Raw genomic sequence first — 14,184 nt, forward strand, 5'->3', positions numbered from 1 at the left:
TGGCACTAAGCACACTGCTGCCTCCCCATTGACTGGACCACAAAGTGCTCTGCCCTCCTCCTGGCTGTAGAACAACAGCACTGAGCAGGCGGAAGCCTCACCAGTTCAGAGAGGAAGGGGGGGGGGGGTGGCTAGCTATGACTATTTTTAGCACTGAGGCCAGGGTGTGAATGTCTGTAGAACTGAGCAAGGCCTGCAGCTTTCTTTGCATAGACAGAAGATCTGTTGGTTTTTAAAGGTCAAAGGTAGGAGAGAAACTTGTGTGCCCACACTGGGGAGAGTACCCTGGGCTGGCCAGCTGCCAGGAGGAACCCCATTAGGTCAGGAACACACACGGGCTCAGCGCTTTTTCTTTTCTTTTCCATCTCCTGGTAAATTCCTGATGCAGAGATGAGCCCATGCCCTGAGGAAGGAATGCAGACGCTAGTACATGCAGGGCTACGCAAGGAGGCCCACCAGCTGGGGCCCCAGGCAGTCCCTCCCCACTTCCCATAGACTTGGCTCCTCTCTCTGGTGGCTGAGTGAGTCTGGCAGCCTGCAAGCCCGGTCCAGGTGTGCAGCAGAAAGACGGATAGGAATGTGCCTCTGGGTAGACCTTCCCTTGTCTTGTCGGTGCCAGCTTGCTCCTCCACCTCTGTGCCTGTACAAGACAGACTGTTAGTCATAAGCACACCAGGGGCTCAGGGCAAAGCTGCTAACAGCTGTGAACCAGAGGATCTGCATGGAGCGGGGAGGATGCCTGTTCTCTCAGCTCTTCATTTGTGTATGTAGGGTCTTTTCTCTCTAGGTGGAACAGGGTTGGGTGGGAGAGGACGTCTGCCTTCTGAGGTCATTGCTTATGTCACAGGGGTGGGAAAGTGTGTTGGCTGAATAAAAAACGGTTTGGAAGGGGAGGAGGCGTGGTAGAGGAGTTGGGCTGAGAATGCAGAGAGTCCGATGACCGTGAGAGGAGAGGAAGCCTTTGGCAGCAGAGCGGGCTGCAGTATATGGCACCTTTCATCTGTCTCTACTGCTGGCTTCTCATAGCTGCTCACATGGGTCATAGGCAAAGACATCAGCTGATTATAGCTTTGGAGCCAAGTTCTTGAGTGTGAGCTTTGGTCACATAACTCTCTTAAATGCAGTCCCTCTTGCCCTAGGGACAGAGAAGACCTGGAAGGCTCCTGAAGGTCTTTGAGTCAGTTCCTGACCTATCACCAGTGCATGCATGGCAGCCTGGGCTTGCCACAGGAGGGGGCTAATCTGCATACACTGAGAAGCAGTATCCTGGGTGGGTGGGTGGGGGGAATCTGCAATTAGCTCTGCAAACCAAGTATGCTGGCCTTGCAAGGAGGGAGGTAGCCAGTCCAGCCAAGAGGCAGCTCTGAGATAACACCACTTAGAAGGTTATCTGAGAAAGTTCCTTTTCTGGTTGGTGGTGCCACAGCCCTGGATTTTCTACCTTGAAGATTGAAAAAGATACCCAATTTAAAAAAAAAATTAAGTAGAGACAAAGTGTGGTGGTATACCTCTTTAGTCCAGCACTCAGGATACAGAGGCAGTTGGATCTTCATGAGTTGGAGGATAACCTGGTCTACATGGTAAGTTTTCAGGACAGCTAGTTACTACATAGTAGGACGCTGCCTTGAAAAATTAAAAAACTAAAAACAAAAACCTCGGAAGTTCCAATAGTGTGTAGCTTAGCTACCATCAGAATACACATTTAAAAAGGGGGGAGGGACTGTTCTTTAAGACTGGTCCCTTAAGATCAGAAGAGTGTCTGTCTTTTGACTCATTGGCTCTTTGCAGTCAGTGTGACTGGGTAGAGACCACATTAGGAGGCAGTGTTAAGTGATACGATCCCAGGGGAATTCTTGCTGTGGGGTAGACAGTGACTACAAAGGACGGGTACAGAGGTAGAAGAAGCGCATGGAGGTGGTTGGTGACATGGTGACATCAGGCCATGACATGCAATGCAAGACAGGCTAGTGAACAGGCACAGTGTAGGCTACTGTGGGGAGAAGAGGAAAAGGTGCAGCTGGGTTCTTTCAAGGACATCCTAATCTTAAGTTAGGCTTGCTCTGGCTTGGGACCTGTGATGGGAGGAGGCGGGAGAAAGGCGAGGACATTACTCACCTGAGCTTCCTGTGTCCTGGTGGCTCCTCGGCTAACCTGTAGCAGCACAGGCAGAAACAGCACAGGTCACAGTCAGGCTCTCCTCAGTCCTCTGGGCTCCTCTAAGGGGGCTTTCCTGACCCACCCGGCCCAAGGGCTAGACTTGTATCTCCCTTTCTGTTGAACTTTCCTGCAGGGATATCGGGGTAAGAGGCAGATCACCTACAACCCACAACTCAACTGACAGAGTGTGGTGAAGAAAATCAACCAATGGAAGCAGAGTCACCATAACTCTAGGGAGCAGTTACAGAGGGGTCAGAGCCTGTTTGGTTCCAAAAGGAAACAAGGTGGGAACACTTTTGATGGGGACATTGCTTCTCTATGTTCTGGGACAATATTGCTATCCAGGTCCCCCTTGGATGCTCTGAGTCCATTTCTGTCCTGAGACACCACTGCTGCCCAGATATGCATTGGGGACATTTTGAAGGGCACAGAAGCCCTGGAGTGATTCAGATAAATGTGGATGCTGGGGCACCAGAGGAGGCAACAGTCGGTCTCATTCTGTGATCTTGTGTCACACTTGGTATGAGGGGATGTCCTAGGAAGGGCACCACAGTGTGGCAGGATGCCTTCTCTAGGGTTCAGATAGGCAAGGTAGAGCAGACAGAGGTGACAGCTAGGCATGAATGCAGGAAAGGGGAGCCTGCTTCAGTCAGAGTGCTTCCAAAGTACTCATTTGGTGCTCATGACTTGTGTGCTCAACAGACCAGTGTGCTGGATGACTGGGTTGTGTTTAGGTCACAATCTTTCTTTGCAAGATCAATAGTTATTGATAAATGTTCTCCCATACCATATCTGCAAGGACCCACACAATGTTGAGAGGCAAACAAAAACTCTCATTTTGCACCCTAACTCTACCCTCTAGTCCTTAGAGGTGGCACCTACATGCCACAGAAAGCCTTCACACAGACATGTGGCTTAGAATACAGGGAGAGGCTAAGAGCAGACAGAAAGGTACTGATGAGCTCAGCCAGTGACAGAGACAGGGCTTCTTGCTTTGGGGAAGTGGAGGGAAGCTAAGGAGGGGCCCAGAGGAGCTCCTAGGGCAGGGAGGCTCATGGGAAGGGAGACCAAAGCAGCAGTGGCTATGTCTTTAGTCAAGAATGTTTCACAGCGATGCTGAGTTTGGTTAGGGTATGGGCATATGCCTGGGGCTGGGTGAGCATTTACACATGTGGACATGTCTTGTTCCTCCTGCCCTGTTGCCCATCTTATCTGGACCAGGACCTCTGAATGGCTGTTCTCCTCTGACAGCCTGAAGTGTGGCCAGGCCAGCCATTTTCACTGACTCATACCCAGTGGCCTCTCATCCATACCACCCCAAGGGACAAACAGCACTACAGAGCCAATGTTCTGAGGGGTTTCTAGCCTGCTTCCCCCTGACTGCATTCCACCTCCCACGGGGGTGGCTCCACTTCACTTAGTCTAGTGTTCTGCCTAGATTAAAGCGCTGGGCTTGGGGTTGGAGATGCCTGGGGTGAATCCAAGTTCTGCCACTTATTAACCTGTCCAGTTAATAAGCCTCGGAGCCTTGTCTGGGACTGTAAAGCCAAATGAAGATGGCTGTGTTACAGACCAACCTATAGGCTAGGAAGTAGCTAGGAGCCAGGGCTGGTCCCTCCTCGCCTTTCCTGCTTTCCCCCTTCACCTCTAAGGCTGGCCAACCACTCCTCACTTAATGCCAGCCTGTGCCCTGTTCGTTGCCTTAGACAGTTCATTCGCTGACATTACTAGAAGACAGGCACCATTCCAGACCTAGGAACACACCACTAACAACACAGGCCAAAATCTCTGCCTCAGGGGGGTTTGTGTTCTGGAGGAATCAAGAAGCAACATCTTGTATATTTAAGACATAACTTGAGACTCTCAAGTGTCTCGAGGATTTTGTTATCTGTTTAATATCCCACTGAAAGGTGACAATCAAGAGTATGAGGTTTAGAGTTGGAAAGGCCCACTTCAAGCCCACTAATTCCCACTCAGAGGCTACATGAACAGACTCCCCTAGAATCTGTTTCCCTATTACTAAAATGGGAATATTATCACCTGCATATCTCAGCGTTAAGGATCACATGGGATCTTACATGAAATCAGTTCTCTTCCCACATAACGAGTACATAAATAGATTCTATGCATAGTGAGGCAAGGAAGGAATTACTGTCCTTTGCCAACACCTTTCTTTCTTGCTTTTATTCTTCCAGGAAGCCATCTATTCCAACCTACAAGTCTCTTCCTTTTTAGAAAGTCTTGGTATTATTTATTATACACTTATTGGTGGGTTCTTTCTTTCTTTCTATCTATCTATCTATCTATCTATCTATCTATCTATCTATCCATCCATCCACCTATCTTTTATGTGGCAATGCATCATGTAGCCCACACTGGTCTTGAGCTTACTTTGCAGCAGAGGATGCGCATGGCTTTCTGATCCTCTTGTCTTCACCTGCCAAGTACCAGGGCTGCAGGTGTGTGCCACCGCTCCTATGGTTTATGTGGTTCTGGGGTTTACCCTGGGCTTTGGCGTGCTAGGCAAGCACCCCACTGAGCTACTCCCCCAGCCAGCACTCAGTACTTCTGATCAATCCTTTCTGCTGATTTGTTTTCGCCCCCACTTCTGCACATCTCAGTCGTGTTTCTCCAATTAGACCATCAACCCCATGAGGACAGTGGGCAGGTGATGTTTTGTGACTTGTTTGTATCCCAGAGTATGAGTAAGTCACCTGACATTACTACTTGTGGGCATACCTCAGAGGGGAGAACAGGCAGGAGGAACTGAGGGCGCTGCAGATTTGGGGAGGATGTGGTAGGAGAGATGTCAGAAACAAAGGGGAAGGAACTTGGCATCCACTTCTCTAGAGCACGGCCTCCCACTCATACTGGAGTCCTGACCTGCCTTTACCTCTGTTTTTTCTCATCCTGCATCTTCTCTTCTTTCTCTGCTATGGAAACAAGTCCAAGGAGGCCAGTGACCCTTTGATCTAGCACTAGTGTGGGAGGCAGGTGAGTGTGGCATCTTGGGAGGTCTGAGGCAGAGACCTAAGGCAGCAAGCAGCCTCCAGGTATATAAATGTCCCTTGCTCATGCCCAGCAGCTCCAGACTCTGGCACTGTTTGACTGGAACTCCACACACCCATGAAGCAGAGGGCATGATGCTACCTGCTGACATACTCAATGATGGGTGTGTGTGCGCGTGCGCGCGCACACACTATCTACTAGGCTCATACTTGGTATTTTGCATTCAAGTTCAAGAAAACAATCATAGAAGTGCACGGTGGAGGAAACGCAGATTAACTTGGGCTTTGAAGTAGGGCTGGGTGCTGGCCACATCTCACTAGGTATAGCTGAGCAGGAAAGCAGACAATGATGTAATAGTTGAAGTGTTAAAGGGATTGAGCAGAATTGACTAAAGAGAAGAGAACTTGGTAGTAACCATGCCATCTCCCATTAAACACTTGAAAGTTGGCCTGTGAAGGAAGACTAGACTCAGGGCAGGTTTAGGTGGGGAGCAGCCCACAACAGAATGGGAATTTTTAGCTCCTAATAAGGAAGCAATCTCTAGTGATTAGAGCTGGCTATAAATGAGCCTTCTGGAAATATTCAGATTGGAGGCTTTTATAGTGACAGTAAGTTCAATCAAATATCTTTAAAAATATTTTTAATTCGTTTTTGTTGTTGTTTTATTTTTGGTTTTTTTGGGTTTTTTATTTGTTTGTCTTTTTGTTTTTGTTTTTTCGAGACAGGGTTTCTTTGTGTAGCCTTGGCTGCCCTGGACCTGCTTTGCAGACCAGGCGGGCCTTGAAAGATATGCCCACGCCCAGCTTGTTTTTTATTTTTATTTTATGTACATTGGTATTTGACTGTATGTATGTCTATGTGAGGTTGTTGGATGCCCTGGGAAAAAGAATTACAGGCAGTTGTGAGTTGCCATGTGGGTGCTGGGAACTGAACCCGGGTCCTCTGGGAGAGCAGTCAGTGCTTTTAACCACTGAGCCATCTCTCCAGGCCTCAATCAAATATCTTTAAGACCCCTTTGAACTCTATGGTTCCATTATTTAAAAATATCTTTGAGGCTGGGTGGTGGTGGCGCATGCCTTTAATCCCAGCACTCAGGAGGCAGAGGCTGGTGGATTACTGTGAGTTAGAGGATGCCCTGGAAGCCACCTTCAAGGAAGAAGTCAACACGCGCTATATTGTGCAGGGCTCTCTCCTTTCCACTGAGGAACAAGATTTATCTCTGTATTTAACAAGGATACTGGGTCATGCGTACATTTGTCTGTGTCAACCTATAGGCTTCTGTGCTTGGGGCCTCATAGAAGCTGGCCTGTCCTCTGTCCTGGGTGGGGTCAGAGCCCTGTCTTCATGTTTTTGTACATTTAAGCTCTAGAACTAGCTTTTCTTCTGCACACTGTGTGATCTCAAGCAAATCACCTTCTAAAATAAGGGGGTTGGATGAAGGCTCACTAATGTACTTTCTAAATGACACGCTGATATTCCTGTCCCCACCCCAACCCCCACCATGTAGCCTAGATGGGCTGTGGATTCATAAGCCTCCAAGTACTGGGGATTGCAGGCATTCACTACCATGCCTGACTCAGTTCCTGTCAATCACATTGTGTTCTCACTCTTGAGTACTGAGCTCACCCGTGAGCCACTTGTTTTGCATAAACCGTAGCAAGTGGCCGGGAGCAAAACTGTACTTTATCTGCATGGCCTCAGAATCCCTAAGAAAATCCCTCTAACACTGTAAGTTAAGCCTACTAGGGAACTATGTTAGAGAAAAGGCTGTCTAGTCACCTGTGAGGTCATCCTGAAGCACCGGCCCCCTCCCTCCACCCAATGCATGCACAGTGAGGGGCTAAGCTTCATTGTGGACATGAGAAACAGGATGAAACAGGACGAAACAGGGTAAGGACATCATATCTCCTGTGGCAGAATGGGCAACTGACCTGAGCTGGGAAAGCCAATCAGGATACATGTGTTATCTCACCTGCAGGAAAACAGATGGACTTGAGGGCAGAGGTGTGGAAAAGATGACAACCCTAAAGGGGATGCTTTCCCCTGCTGAAAACAATACCCTGGGCTTGCCTTCCATAGGAGTGGCTGAATAACCCACGGAAACACTGCTCTGTGCTTTCACTTTGCAACCCTGCAGAGTACTGCATGAAGGACAGAGATGGGCCCTTGCTGAGAATGCTGCAGCCCCCATAGAAATGCCGTGGCTGGAAAAGAGTTTCTAACCACCTAGTGTCTATGTCACTGATGGACCTGTGGGCACTTGTGGGTATGGTGGCCTTTTATCCTCTCCTTTCCCAGCTCGTGGGAGGGGGAAAGGCTGTGAAGCAGAGAACTCTAAGAAGCCACTACAGTGGCCGAGTCACGAAGAGATGGAGACAGAAGTCAAATAGGCCTGAGCATGAAGAACGGAGGGAGCTGCAGTGGAATCTTCAGGTGAGAGCAGAGCCTGGTCATGGGCAAAAGGAGAAGACAAGAGTTTCAAACAGAATCAAGCAGGAGGAGGCCAAAGGGCGGCTGGAGCAGACAGGTGGCCGCGTCCGGGAGAGCTTCAGAGTGAGGTGATGGCCAGCCTAGGGAAAGAGCCGCTGTGGACAAAGCGTGAACAGAGATGAGGGAGTAAGGAAGGGGTCTGGCTGAAGAGCAGAGTTTCCTTCAAGTTGGAACTGTGTCTGCTCCATCAGACTGTTCTCAATAGAAACTGTAATCTCATGTAGGAGGGAGGGAGGCACTGGGTGAAGATCCTGTGTGTTCCTAGAAGGGAAAATGGAGTAGGAAAGAAGGACTGTGTGCCAGGTGGTGGGGCAGAGCAGGGGGCACGGGTACAGAGAGGAGGAGGAGAGTGGTAGGGAGCTCTGGGTTTCACCTGAGTGGAGCTCCTTCACCAGGGATGACATGGTGTTGGTGATGGAGTCAGCAGCCACCAGCAGGTCATTGCGGAGGTTTCTCCTTGTACCTGAGGAGTCAGAACAGATGGCAATGCAGGTGGGTGAGCATGGAGGAAGGCATGGGAGATGCCCCAGCCAGCAAGGCCCTGGGACACGGGTGCAGAGACAACCAGGGGAGAACACAGCAGCTTCGCACATCAGGAGCCCACCGTCTCCACTCCATCTTCTCCACTGGAAGAGCAGGAGCCTGTCAAGTCCATGCTCTGGAGGCACCGCAGTAGAGAGTGGGGTTTTAGGTGAGTTTTGCCCCAGGGTGCTCCTCAGTCTTGAGGTGAGGAGCTGAACTCTCCAGCACCACTGTCTCCCATGTCCTTGTCTCCATTCCCTCCCAAGACTCCCTCACCCCTTATTTAAGACTGTATGTGCCTGGGTCCTCAGTTGGCTGTGGCTAGCGCATGCTTACTGACCTCCAGCTAAGTCCTGTGGAGAGTACTACTCTTCCTGCTCTTGCTTGTTATAAGGACCTTATAGGTCAAATGTGTGATCTGAGTTTATTCCATACAATTCCTCAGGAAGAGATAAGGCATTTCCTTCAGTCCAGGGCTCAGAAGCCAGGACGCCAGACACATGTGCCTGCAGACCTCCCATGGAAGACCAGCCCATCATAGAGAAAGAGCCAGCACAAAAGGAAAGCAACTGGCAGGCATCTTGTATGTGCTTTCAGCCCCTCAGAGCTCCACAGACTCGCCTGGAGACTCACCTTGGGCAAAGGCCTCCTGTACATCTCCCCCAACTCCACTCAGTGAATCCTGTGGGCCGTGGGTTGGGGTGGAGCCGGCAGATGTAGAACGCACAGGCATAGGCATGGGGCGGCCACTTCCATGAGTGGGTGATGTGTGTGGTGACCCTGTGGCTTGAGCCTGGGAGGACCAGAGAGAAAACATGTCACCTTGGTTGTTTAATCTCTCCAAGGAAAGGGGAAAACATGCCCCAGAGTCATGCTTTACAAAAATAAAAAATAAAAAGAGCCAGGACTTGGGAAAGGAAGAAAAGAAAGAGGGAAGGAGCAGGGTAGGAGAAAGCACTGTAAGAGCAGGTTGAGATCTAGCACTTAGGAGGCAGGAGGGATGGCTGGGAATTCAAAGGCAGCCTGGGCTACAGAGGAAGTTCAAAGCTACAGGGTGAGAACCTGTCTCAAAAAGAAGGACAAAAAGAATGGCTGAGAAGGTGGGAAAGAAGTGTCAGGAAGAGAGGCGGAAGCCCTGTGGTGGACATGTTGGTCAGAAGGATAACAGAAGGGAGGTTCCAAGAAAGGGAAAACCCATAAACATCCTGTGTGCATGTCAACATTCTGTGCCCATTCTTATCTGATTCCCCAAGAACTGGCCATCTAGCTGGGCGTGGTGGCGCACGCCTCCCAGCACTTGGGGAGCAGAGGCAGGTGGATCACTGAGTTTGAGGCCAGCCTGATCTACAAAGCGAGTCCAGAATGGCCAAGATAACATAGAGAAACCCTGCCTTGAAAAACAAAACAAAACAAACAAACAAAAAAAGCTGGGCGTGATGGCACACGCCTTTAATCCCAGCACTCAGGAGGCAGAGGCAGTGGAATCACTGTGAGTTTGATGCCAGCCTGGTCTACAAAGCAAGTCTAGGAGAGTCAAGGCTACACAGAGAAACCTTGTCTCAAAAACCGGGGGGGGGGGGGGGGGGGGGGGGGGGGGGGGAGGAGGAAGAGGGGAAGGAGAAGAAGAAAGTGGCTATCTTTTAATATGACTTTTGTGGACAGAAATAGCAAGGTTACGTGAGAAGCTTCTTGAGAGTGTGTGGGAGGAAGCATAGTGCAGCAGAGGCAGATGCCAGAATAACCCCTTCCTCTCCCAGGGCAGCCTTCTCACCCCTGAGATCCCACCCAGGCAGCTGTACTCCTGAGTACAGGGGCTGGTCACCTGCCACACCTTCTCGGTACATCTGTTTGGGCAGACCTGGGAGTAGGTGAGAGTGGCCAAATGCTCATTAGAGGGGAGCTTTCCTCAGGAAAGCCTGATAATTTAGTCATTATTCACTTACTTATTTATTTGAGACAGGGTTTTGTTTTGTTTTTTCCCCACAGAGCCCTGGCTGTCCTGGAACTATGCAGACCAGGCTGGTCTTGAACTCACAGAGGTCTGCTTGCCTTTACCTCCTGAGTGCTGGGATGAAAGACATGCCCTACTACCACCCTGCTATCCATTCTTCTTTTTCTCCTCCTCCTCCCCTCCTCTTACTCCTGGTTTTTCGAGACAGGGTTTCTCTGTGTATCCTCGGCTGTCCTGGACTTGCTCTGTAGACCAGGCTGGCCTTGAATTCACATTGTCTGCCTCCCGAGTGCTGGGATTAAAGGCATTAAAGGTGTACGCCACCACCGCCTGGCTACTCTTAAAAACTGGACTCAGACTACAAGTTAAAGCTCTTGGCATTCTGTTGCCAGTGTTCTTCTTTGGCTTCCTGTGTGCTCTCTAAAAGCTTAGCATGTCCTACAGCCTCCTCGCTTTGCTTGGGATATTGTTTCTTCAGAGCAACATGTTGGCGTTTATGTTGCAGGAGTTACCCAAGGAGTAACAAGATGCTGAATCTTGGGTGTGTTGGTCCTGGGCTTCTTATCTTCTTTGTTTAAGGGCTTTATGACAACATGGCAGACATCATCTTCTTTAGAGAAACTAAAAAGTTTTCAGATTCTGCTAGCTCTTTTGGGCCCCAACCACTGAGGCTCAGTAGCGTTTGTCAGTCCAGGAACATCCTCCTCTTTTCAAAATAACCAAGTTGAGAAGACTCAGATTGTCACCCACAATGTACTCCTAACAGACTGTCACCCACAATGCACTCCTAACAGACTTGCACTTCCCCCTTCCAGTTCTCGGTCTACAACAAGAATGCCCCTTACTCGACAACAGGTGCTTCATGGGAAAATCTTATTGCTGCCTCCACTACTGATTCAGTCTGCAAACCCTGACACTCCTCACCCAGAGCATCAGCAGCCACTCTTGGAGCCATGCGCTTCCCATAGATGTTTGAGGCTTGTGTTCATCCACTTGAAGGCATTCTTGACAGCCAGCGGTTGGGAGGGAGATATTTAGCTTTCTCTTGGCAGGGCTGACCCCCAAGAGGTGCCATGAGAAAGACCTGGTATAGTTTTGAAGATAGCTTGGAACAATAGGGTGTGGCAGCTGGAGGAATAAACTAACCAGAGGTAGATCCCTGACTCAGTCAGATTGGAGGGTTTTGTGGGAGCAAAACTGGAAGGAGAGATGCAAGGATTTTGAGTTCTTGTGAATTCCCCTGGGGATCTAGCTCAGACACAGCACACGGACAGAACATGTCCCAAGCAGTGCTGTAGCCATGTGGGTGCTGAGTGAACTATTTTGTGCACTAGGGCTCCTTTCCTTTAGGTCTGCTTTCTGAGATATGGCCTGCACCTCAGATGCTCCTGCTGCAGTCACACGTTGGGCTCCCTGGAGCATGCCGCTCTGCCCCGTTCTCTGTGACTCTTGCTCAACTTTTGTGTGTTTATTTATTTATTTTAATAGGGTCTCATGTAGCCCTAGCTGGCCTTGAACTTACTATGTAGCTAAGGGCAGCCTCAGACTCCTGCTCCTTTAAGTACTGGGACTACAGGCACACCACAATACCAGCTCTGTGTCTGTTTTAATTTAAGAAATATCAAAGCTCAGAAGGTGATCAAGAACAACACCATAAGCCACCCCAGGTGAATAACTATATGTGTAACTTAGTTTAATCTAAAAACAGATAAACTTGAAGACTCCTTTACTACCAATTCTTCAAAGGCTCAGTCCCTTCACTGTCCCCTTTGGAAACTTCCAAGTTTTTTTTTTTTGTTTGTTTGTTTGTTTCTGAGACAGGGTTTCTCTGTTTAGCCCTGGCTGGCCTGGCCTTGCTTTGTAGACCAGTCTGGTCTCGCACTCAGAGATCTGACTGCCTCTGCCTCCTGGGGTGCTGGGATTACACGTGTGCATCACCGCTTCTCCTTCTCTTTCTTTCTTTTCTTTTCTTGTTTTTTTCTTTTTATTTTGGTTTTTTGAGAGTGTTTCTTTGTGTAGCCTTGGCTGTCCTAGACTCACTTTGTAGACCAGGCTGGACTCAAACTTATAGCAATCCACTTGCCTCTGCCTCCCAAGTGCTGGGATTAAAATCATGCGCTACCATGCCCGGCCCTTAAATGTTCTTATCACAAGAAATTATTACCTGTTTATAATGATAGATATAGTTAATCAATACAGCACATATATTAGATTAGAACATGCTGCAAAGAGATATAAAATTATCATCTTTTGGTTAAAAAACAAAATAAAACACTCTTTGCTCTTCAGAATAAGTCATCAAACTCCATATGGGCAGATCAACTTAAAAAAAAAATGGATCAATACTCTAAATAAAATTAGAATAGAACGGGGCGGGGGGCAGAGGCAGGCAGACCTCTGAGTTTGAGTCCAGCCTGGTCTATATAGTGAGTTTCAGGACATCCAGGGCTACATAAGAAAGATCCTGCCTCAAAAACAAAACAAAACAAAACAAAACAAAAAACCAAATCACTATGTATGTTAATATTTATATAATTCCTGATTGTTTTGTGGTTCTTCCTGCTGTATGTAGTTTATTTTATGTATGTGTAACAATATAAATGTATCTGTAAAAAAAGAAATACTAAAAAGAAAAAAAAGAAGAAGAGCTGGGTATTGGGTATGCTATTCCCAGAACTTTGGAGAGAAAGGCAGAAGGCTTTGGGGTTGCAGACCAGCCTCAGCTGCACAATGAATGTCAATCAAAGGCACCTGGGCTGCATGACAGCCTGTTTCAGTAAAGAAAGGATCAGGGCTGGAGAGATCTCTGCTGTCACAGAACTGGAGTTTAGATTTCTGCACCCATATCAGGTGGCTTCAAGGGAACCATTGCCCACTTCAGACCTCCATGGGCACATGTGCATACACTCGTAAAATGATAAAACAAAAACTTTAAGTGATAAACAACAACAAAAGAAAGTGAAAGGATGACACAAAGGGAGAAAAGTCTTAAGATGACACATCTGATAAGGGACCTGTACCTGGCACATACAAAGGACTTTCCTGAATCAGTCATAAAAGAACAAATAATCTAATTTAGAAATGGGCAAAAGATCAATCAGACAATCCTCTAAAGATACAAAAAAGTCCAGCAGGCATGAAAAAGATACTTAATTAAACATTAGGGAAAGAAATGAATAGCACAATGAGATACCACTTTACACCCATTAGGATGAATTCTACAAAAGAGATAACAAGTGCCAACAAGAATGAGGGGAAACTGCAATCCTCAGACACGGACAGCAGCAGCAACATAAAATGGCGCAGCTGCTTTGGAAAACAGTCTGGCAGCTCCTTAAAGGGCTGAGAACCACAGGACATGGCAATCCCACTCCCGGGTATATATTCAACCAAGAGGAATGAAAACATGTCTGAACAAAAACTGGTGTCCAGATGTTCACAAGAACATTAAATAACAACCAAAGAGTGGAAACAACTCAGAAGTTGAGTGATGAATGCTTTAACTAAAGCGTGCTCTACCCATACAGTGGAACAGTACGAGGTAATAATAGGAATGGAGGACCAATTACACCTGTCTTGGGTTTTATAGCTGTGAAGAGACAATGACCACAGCAACGCTTAGAAAGGAAAACATGTAACTGGGGCTGGCTTACAGTTTAGAGACTTAGTCCATTGTCATCATGGTAGGAAACATGGCAGCATGGAGCCACATATGGTGCTGGAAATTCTACATTTTGATCCATGGGTAGCAGAAGGGGACTATCTACCATACTGGGAGTAGCTTGAGCATAGGGGACCCCGAAGCCCACCCCACAGTGACACACTTCCTTCAGCAAGGCCACAGCTCCTAACAGTGCCACTCCCTACGGGCCAAGCATTCACACACATGAGCTGATGGGGGTCATACCTACTCAAACCACCACCACATCTCAGAACACTGTGCTAAGTGAAGGAAGCCATTCACAGGAAAACCATGCATTCTAAAAATTCCACTTATATGAAATTTCCAGAACAGGGAAATTATAGGCAAAGCACATTAGTGCTTACGAGGCGGG

General features: G+C 48.2%; 1 protein-coding gene across 7 annotated transcripts in view; it reads right to left on the bottom strand.

Annotated features, from left to right (window-relative positions):
• Positions 1–372: 372 nt before the first annotated feature.
• Dtnb (dystrobrevin beta) overlaps positions 373–14,184 on the bottom strand; it is a 211,532-nt gene continuing 197,720 nt past the window's right edge. For 4 of the 7 annotated variants that reach the window (XR_007830408.1, XR_007830406.1, XR_007830405.1 and 1 more), the window contains 5 exons: positions 8,812–8,971; positions 8,030–8,119; positions 7,098–7,138; positions 2,116–2,151; positions 373–640 (listed from right to left, as the gene is read on the bottom strand). Coding sequence is in view for 2 of the 7 variants with exons in the window: in XM_051142935.1 (XP_050998892.1) it covers positions 2,147–2,151; positions 8,030–8,119; positions 8,812–8,971 (255 nt within the window). In the remaining 5 variants the exon portion in view is untranslated. The remainder of the gene's footprint in view (positions 641–2,115; positions 2,152–7,097; positions 7,139–8,029; positions 8,120–8,811; positions 8,972–14,184) is intronic. The other 3 variants (XR_007830407.1, XM_051142935.1, XM_051142956.1) reach the window with 3 other exon arrangements.

This window comes from Acomys russatus, chromosome 1 (assembly GCF_903995435.1).
Source record: "Acomys russatus chromosome 1, mAcoRus1.1, whole genome shotgun sequence".
Taxonomy (NCBI): Eukaryota; Metazoa; Chordata; class Mammalia; order Rodentia; family Muridae; genus Acomys; species Acomys russatus.